We start from the raw sequence: 23,090 nt of genomic DNA, 5'->3' as shown, positions 1-23,090 counted from the left end.
GCATCTTTCAAGGGTTTGGACAAAGTCCAGCTCATGTCCTGTGATCTCAGGCTGTTACAATGGAGAGTTGTGTCCATCAGTGACCACCTCAGTATGGCTTGGTGGCATCTTTGAGCATTAAAAGGTCAAGCTACATAGCAGTTGAAAACAAGTTAAGGCCTTCCTTCAATTTTGAAATGACTGTTACCCAAATTTTATTTTGCCGCTTCATAATTCAGAGCCTTGTGATGAAGACTCAGGAAAACTCTTTAACAGCTTTACCAGTGAAACATAGGGAAATGCTTAAGTTTCTCCATCGAGAATTAGTTGATCTGGGAGAGAGGGACCTTGGATTACAATGAATCGGCAGTTACACATGTTCTGCTATGGAAAGAACTTTGGTAAACAGGCTTAGCTCAGCAGCAGTCACAGGACCATGCCTCTTGCCCGTGTAAACATGTAGAATGGCATTTTTTTGTGATGGACTGGGGCAGTGACTTGAGGGGACTGGGCTGAAGGTAGAAGTCATGCTAGGAAGACAGTTCCTGTACAAGAGCTGGTTACCAGTAGTCCTGAGAATAGAGCTGAGGTGTGAGTCTGGGTTCCAAAGAATATCACCAGCAAGGCATATCACAGTAGTCCTGGGTCTAAGCTGAGCAGAGCCCAGGACCCAGAGGTCCAAGAAAACAGTGCAACTGCTTGGAGAAAACAGTGGAACCAGAATTACAGCACTTAGTAACACTGGTAAGACTTATCACACAGACATACAGCCATGCACAGGTTAGCCCCTTGTGGACAGAAAGGGAATGTAGCACAGGCCTTGTAGCTATAGGCACGCACATGTTCATGAAAGGAATGAACAGTTCAGTCTGGCACAAAGGAACAGGTGGGAATGAAGTTGGGAGTTGGAGTCCAGAGAGTCCAGTATGAGGAGAGCCAAGCAGTTGCACCCCACTGCCCCACTGAATCTGTTCTGGAATTTGCTCTCTGCCTGGCTGACAGGTTTCATCTGCTTCCTTCTGTGAGAGCACATTCTCCAGGAGCTGGCCAGTGTGTCGGAGGCTGAGCCTACTGCATCACCCTCATTATTGCCCAGGGTACACATTTGCAGGTTGCGTGTTTGGTCTATTATTACATTTCAGGACCATTTGCCAGTAAAATTTTTAAATGAGTAGTTAGTTCCTGAGAGGGTATCCTTCTGAGACAGGGCTAAGGAAGCAGGCAGGGCTTCCCTGGTGGCGCGCGGTGGTTGGGAGTCCGCCTGCCGATGCAGGGGACACGGGTTCGTGCCCCAGTCCGGGAAGATCCCACATGCCGCGGAGCGGCTGGGCCCGTGAGCCATGGCCGCTGAGCCTGCGCGTCCGGAGCCTGTGCTCCGCAACGGGAGAGACCACAGCAGTGAGAGGCCCATGTACCACAAAAAAAAAAAAAAAAAGGAAGCAGGCAGGAGGGACAGATCCCTCACAAATCCTGACAGACCATCCTGGGAGAAGGCAGAATATTCTCCTCCTTCTGAGAAGCATTTTAGACAAGGATATTGTAAACCAAGTTAGAGAGTCTTAAGCCAAGGACAGTATTTTATATTCAGGGCTAGGAAGGTATTTTCTGTTGATGGTAGAAGGTCATTACTATTTGGAACAACAGTCTTGTGTTCAGAAATGAAGGATGTGGAATTCCAACATTGTTCAAACAATGAGAAGAAAATATGTAGTACAAAACAGTCAGTCTATATGGAAATCAGTAGTTGAAGATCACAAATATACTGACCTATTTTAAACAAGATTTGGTGTAGTTATAATAAAACAGCAAAAAGTTGTGTTCTTTCATACATACCCACACATTTTTTTTAACATCTTTATTGGAGCATAATTGCTTTACAATGTTGTGTTAGTATCTGCTGTATAACAAACTGAATCAACTATATGTATACATATATCCCCATATCCCCTCCCTCTTGTGTCTCCCTCCCACCCTCCCTATCCCACCCCTCCAGGCGGTCACAAAGCACCGAGCTGATCTCCCTGTGCTATGCGGCTGCTTCCCACTAGCTGTTTTACATTTGGTAGTGTATATGTGTCCATGCCACTCTCTCACTTCATCCCAGCTTACCCTTCCCCCTCCCCGTGTCCTCAAGTCCATTCTTTAGGTCTGCGTCTTTATTCTTTATTCCTGTCCTGCCTCTAGGTTCTTCAGAACCATTGTTGTTGTTTTTTTTTTTTTTTAGATTCCATATATATGTGTTAGCATACGGTATTTGTCTTTCTCTTTCTGACTTACTTCACTCTGTATGACAGACTCTAGGTCCATCCACCTCATTACAAATAACTCAATTTCATTTCCATTTATGGCTGAGTAATATTCCATCGTATATATGTGCTGCATCTTCTTTATCCATTCATCTGTCGATGGACACTTAGGTTGCTTCCATATCCTGGCTATTGTAAATAGAGCTGCAATGAACATTGTGGCACATGACTCTTTTTGAATTATGGTTTTCTCAGGGTATATGCCCAGTAATGGGATTGCTGAGTCATACGGTTGTTCTATGTTTAGTTTTTTAAGAAACCTCCATACTGTTCTCCATAGTGGCTGTATCAGTTTACATTCCCACTGACAGTGCAAGAGGGTTCCCTTTTCTGCGCACCCTCTCCAGCATTTATTGTTTGTAGATTTTTTGATGATGGCTATTCTGACTGGTGTGAAGTGATACCTCATTTTAGTTTTGATTTGCATTTCTCTAATGATTAGTGATGCTGAGCATCCTTTCATGTGTTTGTTGGCAATCTGTATATCTTCTTTGGAGAAATGTCTGTTTAGGTCTCTTGCCCATTTTTTAATTGGGTTTCTTGTTTTTTCGTATTGAGCTGCATGAGTTGCTTGTATATTTTGGAGATTAATCCGTTGTCAGTTGCTTCATTTGCAAATATTTTCTCCCATTCGGAGGGTTGTCTTTTGGTCTTGTTTATGGTTCCCTTTGCTGTGCAAAAGCTTTTAAGTTTCGTTAGGTCCCATTTGTTTATTTTTATTTCCATTTCTCTAGGCGGTGGCTCAAAAAGGATCTTGCTGTGACTTAAGTCATAGCGTTTTCTGCCTATGTTTTCCTCTAAAAGTTTTATCGTGTCTGGCCTTACATTTAGGTCCTTAATCCATTTTGAGTTTATTTTTGTGTATGGTGTTAGGGAAGTGTTCTAATTTCATTCTTTTCCATGTAGCTGTCCAGTTTTCCCAGTACCACTTATTGAAGAGGCTGTCTTTTCTCCATTGTATATTCTTGCCTCCTTTATCAAAGATAAGGTGACCATATGTGCATGGGTTTATCTCTGGGCTTTCTATTCTGTTCCATTGATCTGTATTTCTGTTTTTGTGCCAGTACCTTTACTGTCTTGATTACTGTAGCTCTGTAGTATAGTCTGAAGTCAGGGAGCCTGATTCCTCCAGCTCTGTTTTTCTTTCTCAAGATTGCTTTGGCTATTCGGGGTCTTTTGTGTTTCCATACAAATTGTGAATTTTTTTGTTCTAGTTCTGTGAAAAATGCCATTGGTAGTTTGATAGGAATTGCATTGAATCTGTAGATTGCTTTGGGTAGTATAGTCATTTTCACAATGTTGATTCTTCCAATCCAAGAACATGGTATATCTCTCCATCTGTTTGTATTGTCTTTAATTTCTTTCATCAGTGTCTTATAATTTTCTGCATACAGGTCTTTTGTCTCCTTAGGTAGGTTTATTCCTAGGTATTTTATTCATTTTGTTGCAGTGGTAAATGGGACACACACATATTTAAGGGAGATAATTATTACACTTGAGAGAAAGAAATTATAACTCAGCTATGATGCTCCATAAAAGTACATAAAAATTAAACATTTCAACTCATATTGTTAGTTTTACTCACCAGAAGCACAATATTTAGTATGTACTATTTTATATATTTTTTAACCAGAGCCTTTTTCAGATAGCTTAACAAGAATGGAATGCAACTCTTAGGGTAATTCAGTTTTTACCAGCACTGTGGATAAGTTCTATTATAGAAGATGCCTGAACTAATATTTGAGATTTTCATTCAAAAATATAACATAATCTTCTTCTTTGATAACAATATTTACTTGAATATTTTATTCCATTTTGAACAAATATTTTACTTTTTTCAAGTAACGTGGAGGAAAACAACTCAAATTGTCCCATGAAGTTACTGTTTTCTGGGTGAATCCAGGAATCCTGACTACATACTTTTTCTTTTTTTAATCATTGACGCCCGTCCCCTTCACCCATACCGGTCTTTTAAAGCTTGAACAGAGGACTCAACTACCATAATTTCTTTGATAAATCATACTATTTATTATTATACAACTGTTCTGATCAAACCTTTAGAGTAGTTTCAGCTACCAAACAGTATTATGAAAAGAAATAATCCAGAGAAAAACTTCCTCTTTCTCCAGGGTGGGGTATGGTGTAAGTCCAATTTTGATCTCGTCACTCAGGTTTTTAAAAGACAACCAAAGGATAGCTACTCAAATGTTAAATTCATTAGTGATTGGTAATCAATCAGTTAAGTAATAAAATAACTGTAGTTTGAACTTAAAACATAACAGGGCGGACTGTCACGGTCTCCTCCATCAGGGTGATGTCTCTGTAGTTCTGGGTTTTCACTCATTTATGGTTGCAGAACTGCCACTGTGACAGCACATCTCCCTGCATCACACCTCCATTCAAGGAAGAAAGAAGAGGGACAACAGGGCTGTTGACAGACCTTGACAAACATCTCATTGATGTGAGCTTTGTCACGTAGCTACCTCTAGCTGTAGAGAGATTAGGGAAGCACACATTCGGCTTTTACAGCTTCTCTTCCAAGGACAGGCAAGGCAGAAGGAGATTTAGGTGTGGAGTGAATCAGTCTGCGACAGGTAGAATGTATATTCATAATTTTCCCATTTTTATTGTTTTGTACTTTATGTAGTCTTTCTGAATAGTGAAATAATTTGACCTCTGCTGATACACTTGGCACTTTTTTTTTTCCTTCTTAAATCTATGAAGGTCTTTGCCCAATTTTTAAGCCATGAAATAGCTGAACAACATTGGAAGTCATTCCAAAGCTAATACTAAGTAATACCGTCTACTTTTACCAGGTCACTGAACCTGGCATATATTTAATTCTGTGCACTTGCCATCCAGCAACTGTAGAATGAATGATGATTATCTCTTTCTACCAAAAAAAAATCTAGCCTTATCAGAATTTAAAGTTCTAACAGAACGGTTAGAGTAATACATTTTCAGATCCAGGAAATACTTGCCGCCACTTACAGAACATCTCAGATTATCTTCAACCCATAGAAAATATGGCTTATAGGATGGCAGTGATGTAACCATACTAGGTATGATTGCTTGCCTTAACAGTGTTACCACATATACTCCCAAATAATTGTTTGTCGTCTTCATTAATAGCATTAGTAACATAGTAGAAGTTTAAATAAAACTATAGTAGAAAGAGCGTTGAAAAATAATCAGTATTGCTATAATTTTTTGGTAGGTATTTAGAAAGAAATCTGATATTATTGCCAATGTAGGGGCAATTTATAGAATGCTGTTGACATTTAAACTAAAATGTCTTTTTTCAATTGCCAAAAAACAAAATTATTGGTGTGTTTTCTTGGTGAAGAAGTGTCAGATACTATGAAACCAAGAATAAAGATTATGATCTAACACTGTAGGATGCTCAAATGGAGATGAACTTCACTGGAAGGAAATTTTAGATGTTACAATGTATGTAAAGCAAAATTCTTTTTCAATGTATGTAAGATATGCTTTTCCACAGGGCATCAGAAGCAAGAGATACTCTCATTTTCATTTTAATTCCTTAATCTACCAATATATTTAATGTTTCTCTCCTGTGTCAGCAAAGTTTTCAAAAAGGGAAAGATGGGAAGGTGGTTTTGCATGGCATGTTTCTGAAGTCTCACTACTGAAAGTTGAGTTTATCCAAAATAATTAAATAGGTAATAGAAAGCATGCAAATATGTGTATCAATAACATGAGTTAACAGTTTGTTTAGAAGCTTATTTGGAAGGCACGTTCCCCCGATTGCATGGGTCACATCTTTAGCTCAGTACAGTGTACAGGCTTCAGGGTCAGCCTAAATTCAGAGACAACCTCCACCCCTGCTAAAGGGCTGACCTTGGGAAAATTATTTAACCTCTTGATTTCTTCATCTGTGCAATGGGACTCTCAGTGAGGAGACTACTTTCCTTGTAAGATTGTTGTGAGGGACTGAGAGAATATGTAAATGCTTTACATATTTCCTGACATGTGAGTGTTCAATAAACGCTGGCCCTTTCTATTAAGGATAAGTACCTTTTTGTGACACACTCATTATGGATTTTAAGTCTTATAGAAGCAGTAGTTGCTACTCCAAGTTTATACTTAGGAACTAGCATTTTTGATGTTTAGTATACATAAATATTACATTTCATAAGTAAGTTTCAGAATAGTACCTTTTATAAAACATTTTCATTATTGATATGCTCTGATAATAATGTTTAAAACTGTGATCTGCAGTATACAAAAGGATTACTTTCATAATATAAAATTATGGAATCTTGAATGACAAGGAGTGCCCCAACTATTTACTAATAGTGGACCATTTTATGGGTAATCATTTCAGAAGTTTAAGAAAAATTTCCCTGTAATATGTGACATTTTATAACCAATATATATGTACAAATTTTACCTTCAAGAAGTAATAACTTACAAAATTATAATTTGTAATCCTTTAGTTAAGAAAATAGTGATTTCTGGTTTTAATTTGAAAAGGGAACACTCGTCCCTGCAACTCTCCTATTGATATCAGCTTTATTCATAATTGCCAAAACTTGGAAGCAACCAAGATGTCCTTCAGAAGGTAAATGGATAAATAAAATGTGAGACATGCAGACAATGGAATATTATTCAGTGCTAAAAAGAAATGAGCTACTAAGCCATGAAAATTCAGACATAGAGGAACCTTAAGTACATATTTACTAAGTGAAAGAAGCCAGTCTGAAAAGGCTACATACTATATGATTTCAACTATATGACATTCTGGACAAGGCAAAACTATGGAGGCAGTAAAAAGATCAGTGGTTGTAGGGTAGGGTAGGGTAGGGAAGAGGGAAGAAAAGGGGGAGCACAGAGGATTTTTAGGGCAGTGAAACTATTCTGTATGATAATATAATGATGGATACAAGTCATTATACATTCGCCAAAACCCATAGAATGTACAATAACAATCTTAGTGTAAACTGTGGACTTCTGGTGATGGTGATGTGTCAGTGTAGGCTCACCAGTGTAACAAGTGTATCATTCTGGAACATGATATTAGTAGTAGGGGAGGTGGTACGGTGTGTGGGTAGGGGGTATATGGAAAATCTCTGTACTTTCTGCTCAATTTTGCCGTGAACCTAAAACTGCTATAAACAAAAATAAAGTCTAATAAAAGAACATACACACAAAAGAAAAAAAGGCAAAGAAATGCTGTATCCTGCAGCTCTCCTCTTGATAACTGAAGGAGAACAGGTCATGACTCTCTAGGGCTACTTTGCTTGCTTAAAAAAATAAGAAGAAAAGAACATAATTTTAAAAGGCAAATATCTCTAACTTTTGCTCATTAAGCAATTTTTTTAGAGAATTTTTGCTAATTTTTTCATTTCTCATTAATTATGTTCTAACTTCATAGTATTTGTAATGTTTAAAAAAGGAATATTAGAAGAAAAAATTTAAGTTTATTAGTCTTCGTGAACTTGACAAATCTTATGAACAAATCCCTTAAAGGAGAGCATACTTGTTCTAAAACATTATTGTGTCACTACTGCAAAAAAGATAAATGTAGTGAAAATCTGAAGCTGTAGAAATGACATGCATGAGTTAAAAGAATGTTTGGACTTGCTTTATTATTACAAATATTAAAACTAAAAAAAAAATCTTTTGAGATAAGATACTCACTGATGAGGATAGTATTTGTTTCCTATGTGGATACGTTTTTTAGACTTCCTTCTTAGAATAAACGGAGTTTCATGGTATCACAGCAGGGGATATCATTTTTTCTTAACTGCCAGGAAAGATCTGTAGTTGCTGCTGTTTCCCAGGTTTGGGAAAGCTCTGCTAGGTCTTTGCCTGGGGACCAGGCAGGGAAGATCAGCAGGCATCTGACCTGCAAAGGCCCACTTGCTAGCCTGCTAGTTCTTACTTAGCAGGGGTAACCTAACAAAGGCAGTTTTAGATCAATTAAAAATCAACCAAACAAACAACAAAAACCCTGACGTTGAGTGTTTAAACTCGAGTGACAACTTCTGTGGAAAGAGACTACAGTCATTAACTACGAGACAGATATTTTTGAGAAGTAAATAACAGCAAGTCATAGATCCTTGGCTGATCGAGAGCTTTTCTCTATGTACAGAAAACATTCTCACCAACAGTACTGCTTTCCAAAAAAGAAATATACTAGATAGTCACATATGAACAAGTGTTTTTCTAATGGCCAACTTTTGAGATGTGAAATGACTACCTCTTCGAATATTTTAGAGTTATATACTTACATTTTAGTCAAGTTTTGGGGTTTTGAGGGGTGTCCTCTACCCTCTTCCATTTGGTAATAGCACAGAGTTTTATAAAATAATGTCAATTTGGTCACAAAGAAAGAGAACCATTAAATAGCATATAACCCAATTCTCTGAGCTAGACCTAGAAAAACTGGCTTTTTCTTAGGAGTGTGAGATTCTTCTTAGAAACAGGACAATCTGTCCTCTACAAGTGGCAATTAACTGGAATTCTCATTTTTTAAAACTGGCTTTATCAGGCATTCTGAGTCTTTTTCAAAAGAGATTACTGCTCTAACTGCTCTTTCAGTTCATTGGGAATTAATGTTCATTAGCCCATTAGGGTTCATACAATGTTAGCATTAAATAATTACTCCTTTATATATCTCCTGCTATCTTTAAAAAGAAAGTATACTAAATTGGCTGTGGGAGAATTCAGGACATCTGAATCTGAAGAAAATATGAACGTGTATCCCCTCCTTGGTTATGAGGCAGCCTGGGATGCGTGGTAACAAATTGCACACAGAGACAAGAAATAAGCAGTAGAGTAGTGGAGAAGAGGAAAGAAAAACTGGCCACCCTTAGCTCTGGTGGTGGTGATAAAGCTCAGGAAATACCGCAGCTGAAGAGAGCAGCTGTCAGCACAGTCAGCAGCTTGGTGTGAAGGAGAGGGATTCACAGTTCTCCATAAATCCAGGGACGGGCAGGGTCGGAGCAGGGCAGAGCCATCTTGTCTGCCCAAGTAGCCTGCACAGCCAGAGGAGAAGAGTTGGGAGACAGAGCTGGAGAGAGAGCTGAATTGGAGGGAAGGAGGGTCCTGAGGGTTAAAGGACACAATGCAGGCAAGAAAAGCTGGTGCTGCCAGGTCCTGTCCTGGAGCCAGTTTACAAGCCCAACTTGGTGTGTGCCGTTTTGCTGCCAGGCCCAGCCGCGTCTCTTTGTACCCCAGGTAGGGCTGGCCCTGCGCATGGAGCAGCAGAAGAGCTCGGAGGCTGTGGCTGACCGTCTTAAGGTTTGCAAGCAGCGAAAAAAGGTCAAGGCATCCTAAGTGATGCAGGGAAAAGAATCAGAATGAGAGAGTTTGACGCCTCGCTCTTCCTTTGTGCTATGCTAGGCCTCTGCTTCCTCATCTGTAAAATGGGGTAGTAATACCCCAGAGGTATTAAGGAGGATTAAGTGTGTGGTAAATTGTTATCAGGTTCGCCTCCCAGTGCCTTACAGGTGTTGGACAAATTTAAGGCACTTTCTCCTTTACAGCTTCTTCAGTTTCACTTGTAGAACAGTGTAGGATTTAGAATTATAAATGCTTTCTGAAGTGTGAACCTACCACTCATCCAGCAGGAAGAGGATTGCTGAGGGGTGTGTGCATAAGGCTTTGTACATCTCAGGTCTCGAGGACCTCACTAATTCTTGGTAGAGTCAGCACCGATGTCCTGGCAGGCCCTGGACAGTCGAGAGCACGCACAGAAGGCAGCCTGGCTCAGAAGTGGGCTGGGCACTGCTCCCTGAGCTAGGGGAGAGGGCCAGAGGGAAGCGACATGCCCACAGGCCTACTAAGCACAGAGCAGTCAGGTCTAGACATGTGCCCAGAAACCAGGGCTTGCAGTGCAGACGGCTGGTCTGTGGGCCATCTGTGGCTCACGGATGCTTTTTCCCCTTAGCTAGCATACTGTTTTTTTTCTAGACCCCTGGAAAACCTGGCTCAAACCTTGAAAGCAAGCTTAGTATTTTTTTTTAAGAATATTTTTTTAAATGGCTTTAGCCAGGGCCTTCACTCTTGTTTGGCCTCATTCCCTGTCATTTCCAGTTGCCCTAAACCTGACCATTCTATTTCTGTCTGGCCCTTGAATTTTCAGTCCCTCTTTTGAGCCCAAGGCAGAGCAGGGCACAATCCAGGGAGCTGGCCCTGGACACAGAACCAAGGATTCAGTGTGTCCTATCCCTCTCTACTAGGGCTGCTGGATGAAATACAGGACTCTGTTAAATTTGCATGTCAGATAAACATAAATGCTTTTTTAGTATGTGTGTGTCCCATGCAAGGTTTTTATTTCCTAAATCTGGCACCCTTACTCCATCATCTTTGTAATTCACGCCCTGCCACCAATAAGTACTCAATAAGTAGTAATTGTCATTGTGACTTTGGGAAAAAGAACCTTGGAAATAGAATACCTTAACAGCCTTGGGGAAGGGGAGAGAGAACTAATATATTTCAGCTTTCGAAAGAGATAAATTGAGCAAGGTGCTGAATGAGTGTTTTAATTTGATACGGGGTAAAATTGGAAACTATCACGGCTGGGAGGGTTTTTCTCCATTCTGGGTGAGGACAGATAGAAGGTGGCTGGACTCTGGGCTTTCCCAGGACACTGTGTTAAGGGGAGGATCTTCCCAGTACTGTCTTAGGTGGCATCCTAATACCGTTTAGGGTAAGAGGATGCTAAACGCCTGTAATTGTGGTAGACTCCAGGCTTGCAGTGTCTGGGAGTGCAAAGTTATACCATGCTCTACGTTCTGTCACCTCTCAGTGACATTGACCTCTTTCCTACCCTGTTAATTTTTCTCTCCCTGAATTGCCCTGTCTGCTGTGAGTGTAGCACAGTGTCTGCTTTCCTTTGCACTGCTCTCCCTTATCTCTGTTTAACTCCTGCACCTGGTGGGGCGGTGAGGCGGAGATGTGCATGAAGGCCAGGAACACTCTTTGGATGTCTCCCTCCAGCCAGACATTATCAGATTTGATCTCCAGACCATGATGTGAGGAAGACAATGCTATTCTCTCTCTCTCTCTCTTTTTTTTTTTTGGATACAGACTTTCATTTTTAGAGCAGTTTTAGGTTCACAGCACCTCCTCCACTGTTAACATCCTGCACCTCAGTGGGACGTTGGTTTCCTTCAGTTATTGTTTTTAAAGATGAGAAACTGAGAGTCTGAGAGATCAGGCCCTTAGGCAGCAGGGCTCCGGCTTCCCCAGCTGAAGCCCACCTGCCTTGCCTTGCTCCCTGGGATGGCATCCTCAGCCCAGGGTCTCCTGCTGGCTCACTCTCAGTCTTCATTCCCACAGGGAAATGTAGGGAGCAGGACCACACCAGATAAGAGGAAGGGGCGGCAAGATTGTTGTCGCGTGTTCACATATCTAGAAATTTTTTTTTCCAGTGGATAAGCAAGGGTTTGGTGAAGCTGTGACTTGATTCCCTGAAAATACTCTTTAATCTTGTTTCCTTTCTTCCATTTCCCTGTTCCACCAAAGATGAAAGGAAAGAAGATTGATACAGTGATCCTGAAAATGTGTTGTGTTGAGATTTTTATCTGGAAGTTTCAGACGTTACTTTCTTTCATGGGATAATCAAGTAATGTCAGACAAAGTTTGGTGGAAACTACTGACAGGCATTTAAAATCAGCGTCGTTCCAAGCATCCATTGTAAGTGTAATTTTAAGAGTGAAGGCCACCAATTTCCACTTCAGCAATCAGGGAGGTAGACTGGCCCCTGCCCTAGTCCTCAGCTGAACCGGATACAGCTCCTTCATGTCCTCTAGGACAGCGGGAATGTGAGTGCCACTGGACTGGTAGTTTTATTTATGTACCTTTAATGGGTGTGGAAAGTGGGCTCAGAGAGATTAATTGTCTCACTTAGAGTCACACCGATGATGGCAGAGCTCAGATATGAGCCCAGTTTGTTAGATGCCTGCTCCTGTGACGGCTCTTATACATTCCTCCTCAGTAAACAAGAGGATTTTCTATAAGGACACACGGGGAAGTAAGTAAACAGTCTCAGCAGGCAAAGAGCCATGCCTCATGGAGGAGAGGAAGGTAATTCATCAACAGTCAGCATTCAGCAGCATAGTTTGCTGTTTTACAGAGGCTCTACAAACCTAACATAACTCCCCTGGGGCACCATGTAACTAACCGAGCACCCCATACCTGCTTCCCAGTTTCTTATTTTTCTCTCCTTGCCTTCCGTCTCCCTCATGGTTTCAACTGCTTCGTGACTCTTTCTTGTGGGTTTTTTTCTTTATGTATTTGTACTTCTCTGCTCCTACATCACTCTCTGGCCTCCGGATTCTCTGTGACTATCTCCCAGTTATACTCCCCTAGGTAGAGTAGATGATTGGGTTGGTCCATCCGTTGGAGAGAGCGTCACACTGTGGGTGCCTCACCTCGAAGGCTCATGGCCAGCCCTCAGTTGTCTCCCTGTGGGTCAGGCACCAGGCCCTGGTGGGGCCAGGGACCCAGATCACACTGTCAGACTATAGAGATTTTGTATAAGACCTCACAGGATGGCCCTGTAAGTGGGACTTGAACTTGTATGCTTTTTAAAAGAGGCAGTGAAAGCCCCAAATCCTCATCAAACCTGTCTGGAAAAAAAAGGCGTGAGATTTTCAAAAAGATTTTTAATGTGCCTTATGAGTAACTTAAAATCATGTGATTAAAGAATCAGTAAATAAAAACATTTGCTAAGGGTAGTTCTTAGCAACAAAAACGTAGGTTATGAAATCTACACATACCTGGGGAAATTCAAGCACAGTTTTCTTTATTCATTGCTTCCCATGCCCTTGATTAGGACATAAAATTGAAACAAACTGTTAGTTACAAAATTTTTTTAAAATTGAAGTATATTTGATTTACAGTGTTGTGTTTCAGATGTACAGCAAAGTGATTCAGTTATATCACTTTAACTGAATCTTTTCAGATTCTTTTCCATTATACTTTATTACAACATACTGAATATCGTTCCCTGTGCTGTCCAGTAGGTCCTTGTTATCTGTTTTATATATGGTAGTGTGTATCTGTTAAGCCCAAACTCCTAATTTGTCCCTGCCCGACCCTTCCCCTTTGGGAACCATAGGTTTGTTCTCAATGTCCATGACTCTGTTTCTGTTTTGTAAATAAGTTCATTTGTATCATTTCTTTAGATTCCACATATAATTGATATCATATGATACTTGTTTTTCTCTGACTTCACTTAGTAGGATAATTTCTGGGTCCATCCATGGTGCTGCAAATGGCGTTACTTCTTTCTAATGACTGAGTAATATTCCATTGTATATATATATATAAAACACATCTTCTTTATCTGTTCATCTGTTGATAGACGTTTTTCCATGTCTTGGCTATTGTGAACAGTGCCACTGTAAACATTGGGGTTCATATATCTTTTCAAATTAAGAGTTTTCATCTTCCAGATATATGCCCAGGAGTGGGATTGCTAGATCATATGGTAGCTCTATTTTTAGTTTTTTAAGGAACCTCCATACTGTTCTCCATAGTGGCTGTATCAATTTACATTCCTACCAACAGTGCAAGAGGGTTCCCTTTTCTCCACACCCTCTCCAGCGTTTATTGTTTGTAGACTTTTTGATGATGGCCATTCTGACCAGTGTGAGGTGATACCTCATTGTAGTTTTGATTTGCATTTCTCTAATGATTAGTGTTGTTGAGCATCCTTTCATGGAGTTATGCACAACATTTAATTGCTTTTCTTATTGTTCTCATATTTATAAACATTTGTGAGTGTGTAAGAAGGGAAAACGTTAAGCTTCCATCTTATCTATTAGATTATAAGCATGATAGACTCATGTACATTTCCCTGCTAGTCCTTTAGCATCTTATCACACATAGTGTAGCGGACACTCAATAAGTGGCACTAATTATGCAGCCCTGATGCCAATTGATAACAAAGTGCTAATCAAAGAATCTTCAATAAGCATAGAGTCAAAGAGAAGTCATGCTATTTTTTGGATATTTCATGCCTAATTCCAGCTTCTCTGGGTCAAAACAAAGGATTACTATTACAAAATCGCATTTATTTCCCTTCACACTGTATGTTAGCTGTATGACCAATGCAAATATGAATATTCAGGAAAAAATAAAATTCAAACAAAAATCTTTGGTTTGTTTTCAGTTTATCTTTTTTTTATTAGGGTTTCAGTATGGAGTTTGAAATCCTAATCAACATGGAATTAGGCCTGTTTTAATCTTTCTACCTCAGATGTCAGGCTGCCTAACCCTGATTAAAGTGATGAAAGACTACGAAACAAAATGAAGGAGCCTATGAAGTTGAAGGATTAATCCTATCTATGGACATCTTTGTGGTTGAATTTTAAAAGTGACCTTCTTGTCCTGTCAGCTCCTGAGCATACTGAGTCTGGAAAGAGTAAATGCTTTCATTCTCATGGTCCCTTAGCTGGCTAGTGGCTTAATACTGTAAAATTAGAGGCTAGTAGCATTTTGATGCTTTCAAATATTTGTATGTCATAAATCTGAGTTACAAAGTTGATTGTATATATGACCTGTGAATTTAATCTCATTGTTGTTCTACACACACACAGACACAAACACACACATGAAGTCTTATTTGGCTTTAAAGTGGTAAATCATTTCCAGAGGTGACCAACCACTGGAATCCATGACCAATATGGCTGTTCCTCATTTCACAGATTCTTGGAGAAACCACTCTTAGAGCTCCATACAGGGCACTTTGACCACATTGTTTTCTTTTTCTTTTCTAACTTTGCACATAGAAATCCCATGGGATGAGGAGCCCATTTTGAGAAATGGGTCACAGCAACTTTTGAAATGTAGGCAGATAAGCAGTTGGTGTCAGATTTTCTCTTTGGGGGAAAACGAGATAAGGAAAGTTAATATATACTACAGTGGTAACTCAGAGAGGTTCTGTTCTAGTGGTACATTGTATAAATGATAATTTTGGACAACAGTCTTCTATAGGAAAGTTTTCTGCTGTCTTTGAGTTATTAATAGTACATGGCACTGGTTTCGATTCAGACTTGGAGCTGAAACAAATCATCATAACATTTTTTTTTTCTGTTCTTGCATCAGGTGTATTCCAAAAGCTTCTGAATTTATCCTTGGAATAGGAATGAAGAGTTTACCAAATACAGTACATTTAATGGGAAAACCAAGTCAAATTGAGATGTAATCTCAAGGTGTTTTTATACCTAGTGTTCATGTACCTAGTCTTTTCAGAGGCTCATTGGTTTCTGTTTCTGTGATGTGAATTTAATTGATCTCAATATAGGCTTAAAATTCAATAAGCGTGTGATTATTCGCCATGTGTGCCGGGAGCCATCACACAGGCCACATTACATGCTCATGTAATCCTTACATGCACCCTGTGAGGAATTATGATCCCAAGTTTTCAGATAAAGAAAGTCTCGCAAAACTGTGACTCATCCATGATTATGAGACTAATTGGTGATACGATAGGGATTATAAATCAGGTTATTTTACCTTCAAACCTTTTATACTGTCCAACAAAATTAATTTATAAGAGAAAATCTCAAAAACACTACGAGATCCACATTCTATTGATTGTTAGAAGATCAGCAATCTGATTCATCAAAGGAAGGTTCTGTTGCCGACTCATTAAAGGAAGTTGATGCAGTGTATGGTTAATGCCGTTGGCTTTGGAGTCAGACCAACACAGGGATGAACCCTGGCTCCACAGCTGTGGAGAAATGTCATGACTTTGAGTAAAGTTGTTTGTGTTTTCACTTCTAAAAGTCTCAGTTTCTTCATCTACCAAACAATGATAATACAACGCATTTCATAACGTTGTAACAAGAATTGAATACTATACTGAATTTAAAGCATTTAGCAGAGTACCCAGCAGATAGTACAGATTTTTTGGTAGCTATTATTAGTAGCAGTACTGGTGAGATAGGAAGAAAATATACAAATTGATTAAAGAAAGGTGTGCATTATTGTTTTCAGGGACATATGAAGACTTTCTTATTAATAAAATTGTATTGATCTCACTGCAGATTTTTAGTGATAAACAGCCTTTACATAGTATTTATACTTTATGTGATGCTTTTTAAGATATTTTAAAATATGGAGCCAGATTAGAATATTTCCAGATTATGTCCATATTTTAATTACTGTTGCTAATGGATTGGGAATAGTGGCATGAATAAATTCTAGACAGGTGAGGAGTCCTCAACGCTTTTAATAAAAAGTATGCAAAAATAATTATCTACAGTATATTCTTGGAGTCATTGAAAAAAATTTGTACAACTATTACACGATAGTTATACAAATTTTTGTATAACTTTGATAGGTTCTTAGAGAACAATTTCTCCCCTTGAAAATTATTCACTTTCTGCTAGAGTTAATATCTAGCACAGTAGGTCAGAAATTGGTCTATAAGTCAGGAGAAATTGATTGGTTTTCATTATATGTAGATAAATTAATTTTGTTAAAATTAAAAACGGTATACAACTGATTTATGGCAGAGAGTTTGGGGCTTTAAAAACATTCCTGATACAAGGAGTCTAGGTTGGGAATATGTAGAATTAGTCTTCAGTTACATATGTGCACACAGATATGTATGCAATTAAAGATTAATTATACTAAGCTGAAGTTTTCCAAAATCTATGTATACCCGTAGAGTTTCTTTTTTTCATTTCCTATAGATATTTAAAAATATTTCTCCATATAGACTTGGTCAAGATACATCAAAGTGTTTAAAGTCATAACTTTTGGATATTTGTCTATATACTAAGTACAGAGAACCTTATGCAAAAATGTGAATTTTAAGTATGCAGTCTCTGCAGATTTAATGCATCATGAGGATGAAATAGATAAATGTAAGAATGGTTCATCCTTTTATGATAAGCTAAGTTTCTGTTGCTGAGAACTGACTTTTGAAAATATGTATATGAAATAGGATTAAATGGATTAAAAAAATCTCCACTTGTAAACATAAAGGGATGATGTGTATTTGTGTGTTATGTGTGTGTTCCAGCTTATTCATACCCTTTGTCACCCTTTTAATTATCATCCTTTTAACAAAGCAGTGAGTTTTAATGTCTTAACCTTTAGGTCTTCAATATATGATCTATTTTGAAACAAAAACATCTCAAATTCAAAATATAATCCCGTTTTCATTTCTTTTCTCAGATGATGAAACATGCTTGGAATAATTATAAACGTTATGCCTGGGGAAAAAATGAACTGAAGCCTGTATCAAAAGGAGGCCATTCAAGCAGTTTGTTTGGTGAGTAGAGTGTGCTTTGGCTCCTTACTGACAGTAACTTCTCTCCAATCGACTGAACTTGTGAGTGATGGAAAAAGTTTGTGTGATCCTCCAGACTGTGTTGCTAGGAAACTTGCATACCTGATGGAGTTGTCTGCAGGGAATGTGCATAGTGTGTCCTTCAGACAGAGCACTGGCTGCACTTTAGAACCACCTGCATCCCTTGAAAAAATACTGATGCCTGGGGCACACTTCCAGAGATCCTTATTTAATGGATATGGGCACAGTATCATGATTTTCAGCTCCCATGTGGTACCAAGCAGAGGAGCATTTGTTGGCTGCATTAACTGCTTCCTGTCAGGTAAAAGCTGTGTCTTTATCAATAAGCTGGCCGAGGCAGCCAGCCGTGGTGACCTTCACTGTATCTCAGTGACTCTCAACATTGGCTCTAAATTTCTCCTGTTTTGTGCAGTGGAAGAGAAAGTGAGGATGGAGTCGTCAGTTATTTAAACTTCCATTTATCCACTTTGGCATCATTTTATTGCTTTTGGTCCTCACAGCATCCCTCTGTGATGAGTACTCTAGGTATTAAAAACATTCCCATCGTGGAGGTGCAGAAGCTAGGTAACAGAAGTGTTAGGTAGATTCCTTGGGTCACAGAGCTACCCAGTGCCCTTCTCACTGAACTCAATTCCTCTTCAGTTCCCACAATTTTGTCTATAAGTAACAGGATGAAGAGGAGGGAACCTTGGTCTGATGCTTCTGAATTCACCATAGAAAAGGTGACTTTCTATACTTTAACTAAAGGTGTTAAATAGTATCAAATCATATAACAACAGTATCAGCTGACACTATGTGCCACGTGCCATTTGTGCATCTTCTCATTTAACCTCATTATTATATGTATTTTATAGATGAGAAATACGAAGCTGAGAGAACAGCTTGCCCAGTGTTAGCCACCTACTAACTGGCTGAGCTGGGACTTGAACCCACATGTGGCTAAGGTCAGAGTCTGCTCCTAATCACCCCATTATGCTTTTCCATTTATTTAGGACCTTCCATGTGTTTGGCTCTCTTTCCAGCACTGGTGTTAAGAAACACAATACAAGTCTCTGCAAAGTTCATGACCTAGTGCAGAAGACGTATGTGTAGATAGTGAATTATCAAAGCACCAGGTGGTTCAATAGATATTCATAGGAAGTTCTGAAGAACCATAGGCTCTCTGGTAGGGAGAAAGGCATTGCAGGAATGGTTAGGGAGAGCTGGAAGAGTGGGGAAAAGGCTGGCTGGTCGATCACAGTGACACACTTTAGAGATGAAAAGAGCCACACCTGGAGTCATGGCAGTACAAGTGATTTCAGATGTTACTAGAGTAGTGTTTTTGAGGACACGGTGACTAGTTAACATGGGTGATGGGAGGTAGGAATTGAAGAGAGAAACTCAGAAACTTCATGCAGACTCAAAGGTCCTAATTTTTTATTGTTTACTATAACTTTTAAAAAATTTTAATTCTATTTTTGCTTTTATCTCTATAAGTTGTTCACGGTATTAAGAAGTCAGTTTTGTGTAAATTTGCCATAGTCTTTTTTTTTTTTTTTTTTTGCGGTACGCGGGCCTCTCACCGCTGTGGCCTCTCCCGTTGTGGAACACTCCGCATGCGCAGGCTCCGCATGCGCAGGCTCCGGATGCGCAGGCTCAGCGGCCATGGCTCATGGGCCTAGCCGCTCCATGGCATGCGGGATCCTCCCGGACTGGGGCACGAACTCGTGTCCCCTGCATCGGCAGGCGGACTGTCAACCACTGCACCACCAGGGAAGCCCGCCATAGTCTTTATCGAAGAGATTACTTGGCTCTCTGTTAATACAGTGATAGTTTTTTAATTTATTATTAAGCCTTAAAAACATACTGAGTCTCTTAGTATGGAATGTGGAGGTGAATAAGACATGACTTCTCTATTCTAAGGAAGTTTACAGACTAAAAGGAGATGCATAAAAGTAGTTATAATGGAAAACAGAAAGTGGTGAGTGCAAGAGCAATGTAAAGTCTTCCTGCCGAGGGAGTTCAGAGGAAATACATGAGAGTCACGACTGGCTAGGAGGATGGGAGGAGAGGTTAGGATCAGTCAGGGCTGCAAAAAGAGGGGGTAGAATTCCATTTTTGAGTAATGGTTTCTTAGAGCTATCACTAAACAATTTTAGATCTATTTATAGTTTAAGAGTTTTGCACAGGTGCACTTTGATGTAATTACATTAAAATTAATAAGTGTGTTGCTCCTTGGTTTCAGGTCTTTTTTTTTTTTCTTGCTAGAGAATGCAATCCCAAATGAAATTTCTAAGAGATTCATTTTCTGCAACTCAGAAGAGACTTTAAAGATTAGTGTACCAATCTATAGCCTGTGATAGTTTTTAGTTTGGTTTTGATGCAACTTTTCAATTTTCTTTCACTGAAAGATGTTTAGACTGTGTTCAGTATTCTGGTTTACCAGTAAATTCAGTATTATCCACTTCCTTTCCAAGGTGTGGTCAATGTGCATGTATGGATCTGTCAAAGGTGTTTTACTGAGTAAATATTTTTCTGATATTTTCAGGTAATATCCAAGGAGCAACAATAGTAGATGCCCTAGATACACTTTTTATTATGAAAATGAAAGACGAATTTGAAGAGGCAAAAGCATGGGTTGACGAAAATCTAAATTTTAATATGGTAAGTTAAAAAAAGCTGCCAATTCAGTTCTTAAATCTCAGCTAACATAAATAAATTCTCTTGGGGGGCAGATTATTGTACTGTACCCTAGCAGAAACAAATAATGCAGTTTTAAGTAGTATCATACTATATTCTTAACTTGCCCTCCCTTACTACACAAATCCATGCCTTTGTTTTTCGGCAAACTAAGAGTAAGGAAAAAGAAATTAATATTTATTAAGACCTACATGTGCCAAGTATTCTTGTTCAAGTCTCACAACAACCCTGTGAGATGGGTATTATTTTCACACCTTTACAGATTAGAAATCGGAGCCTCAGAGGCTTATCTAGACCACACAGCTAGTTGTGTGTCGGGGCTGTGAGCCTAACACAGGTCTGTGTGACTCCAGCGCTCATGCTTTTGCACTGCACCATGGCGCATTATTGTGACTTTGTTAGATGAACGTTTGTTAAATGGAGCCCAGGGTGTCATGGTGAGCTGCAGTTCAATGAAAGACCACAAAAGAAATTGAGATAGAGAAGTTTATTACTTAACAGGTCCTGAGAAGGTACATGACTCACCCGCAGGGGCCACACAGGGAGATCAAGGCAGACTACAGACAGACAGAAAGACAGGACCTGGGGCACATGCCGTTATTAGGGTGGGCGAAGTGCTTTGGGGTTCCAAAGCTAAGGCCAAATTGGTCAATTCAAACCAATTGGTAAGCTCCACAGTGGTCTTTTCTAAGGGGTGCACAAGGAGAAGGCCCTGGGAGGTGGGGGAGACATGATCACAGAGGGAGTCATATCAGGAACTGACATTTGCTTGGGACTCTGGGGCTGTTAATCGAGGGCACACTCTTGCATGAGGGGCTAGTGTCCGTTTAAAGCCCCTGCAAGACACTTGGCAAAACAAAATGGCTGCCGTGTCAGTAATACCATGAAGTAGCTCATCTCAACACTCCACGTGCATCCAGGAGCAGCTGCATCCACTTTCCCATAAATAAGCCTTTAACCTTTGTTGACTGTAGACCCTTATCAGTTTAAACTTTTTTTTTTCTTTTGGCCACATCATGTGCATGAGAGATCTTAGTTCCCTGACCAGGGATTGAACCCATGCCCCCTGCAGTGGAAGCTCAGAGTCCTAACCACTGGATTGCCAGGGAATTCCCAGTATAACCTTTTGTCAATTTATATATGAAATATTTTTTTTTAATTTCATATATGTACTTTCATTTTTAACAAACCTCAATACCCACTGTACACCAAGGAAAAGGTTCATAATTAAGGACAGTGGACTCTTCTAATACTACTTCTTGATAATTAAGGAGGGCTACATCTTGTTAGAGCTAATCTAATTCCACAGTCATTGCTTTACCTTGTAATGAGGTTGACAGAGAGCTTGTTTTAAGAACAGGAAAAGTTGACCCTGGTGTTTTTGAGTCATTCACTTATGTTTGCATTATTGGTGTTTTTTTAAGTTCAGTTATACATACACGCACATATACACGTGTGTGTGTGTGTGTGTGTATTCTTTTTCAGATTCTTTTCCATTATAGGTTATTACAAAATACTAAATATAGTTCCCTGTGCTATGCAGTAGGTCCTTGTTGTTTATCTATTTTATATATAGTAGTATGTATCTGTTAATCCCAAATTCCCAGTTTATCCCTCCCCCTTTCCCCTTTGGTAACCATAAGTTCATTTTCTATGTCTGTGAGTCTATTTCTGTTTCATAAATAAGTTCATTTGTGTCATTTTTTTAGATTCCACATATAAATGGTATCGTGATATTTGTCTTTCTCTGCCTCACTTATTTCACTATTGGTATTATTTTTAATCTGAGATTACTTTGCAAAAATTCTTGTAAGCCTCTTGTCTATCTGGTAAGCATTTGATAATATCTGTAAATCTCCGTAACCAATCACAAGTAACATGCTGTATGTTGAGAATGGACAAAGAAAGGGTGTTTCCCTGCTGACCCCTCTGCTTTGTGGAGCTCCTGTTCTCCCACAGACCAAGTGAGAATACCAGCATGGTTCAGAGTGTAAAGGTAGCATAAAGCAGAGTCTTTTTCCTACCTCTTTGGATTAAAAATGTATATAAATTAAAAGTTTTAATATTTTGTTCCTACTCCTCTAATTAATTGCCATATGTACCCCATTTTGGAGATCACTGACTTAAAGTACAAGCAGATGAGTCTATGTTTAATCTGCCTTATAATTGAATTTAGAATATAAAGGAGACAGTATTCCAATACAAAGGGACCTTGGAGATTGATGTGTTCAGTCTTTTTATTTTAAATATGAGAAAACAGGCCCAAGGAGTGAGGGATTTTGTAAGGTTCTACAGCTCTTTGGTTGAATATGACGTCTGGTAGCTCGGATATTACCAATAGAACTGAGTGTGAAAAATTAAGGCAATGAACAAAAAATTAGATTTCCTTCTGAGGGTTTATTTCTTAATAATACTTTTTTCCTGCCTTGTTATTTTTGAGTAAATTCAGCTACCTACCAGTAAATAATAATGAGCTTGTCTTCAGCTTATATATGGAGGAGAGAACGGAAAATGTGTTTCCTCCGCCGTCCCTCACCTCCAGAAAGGTAGGGGAATGAGAACTAGATTCTTCCAGAGTCTAATGATGGAAGACGGGAAAGTAGACTTTAGTGACGTGAGACCCGAATAGTGTCCAGGTCCCTTGTCTGGCATATATAGCATTACTGCCCCAAACCTCCCCCAAATACTGCAGCAGTTCTTTGCTTTCATGCCCAGTGGTAGCCTGAGAAACTCTGGAATCATTTATTTAAAAGGACTAAGCAAAAAGGCCTCTCAAGGTAATAGACAAGGTAACAGAAGGCAGTTGGCTGGCCTCAGACCAT

The 23,090-nt window shown here is 39.3% G+C and overlaps 1 protein-coding gene across 3 annotated transcripts in view; it reads left to right on the top strand.

The window, feature by feature from the left end:
• Positions 1-23,090, top strand: part of MAN1A1 (mannosidase alpha class 1A member 1) — a 175,013-nt gene that overhangs the window by 30,083 nt on the left and 121,840 nt on the right. For all 3 annotated transcript variants that reach the window (XM_079939505.1, XM_079939506.1, XM_079939504.1), the window contains 2 exons: positions 17,454-17,550; positions 20,117-20,232. In XM_079939505.1, the coding sequence (XP_079795631.1) occupies positions 17,454-17,550; positions 20,117-20,232 (213 nt within the window). The remainder of the gene's footprint in view (positions 1-17,453; positions 17,551-20,116; positions 20,233-23,090) is intronic.

Source organism: Stenella coeruleoalba (assembly GCF_951394435.1).
Source record: "Stenella coeruleoalba genome assembly, chromosome: 12".
Lineage (NCBI taxonomy): Eukaryota > Metazoa > Chordata > Mammalia > Artiodactyla > Delphinidae > Stenella > Stenella coeruleoalba.
Note: the sequence above shows the minus strand (reverse complement) of the source record. Positions and strands in the feature narration are given on the sequence as shown.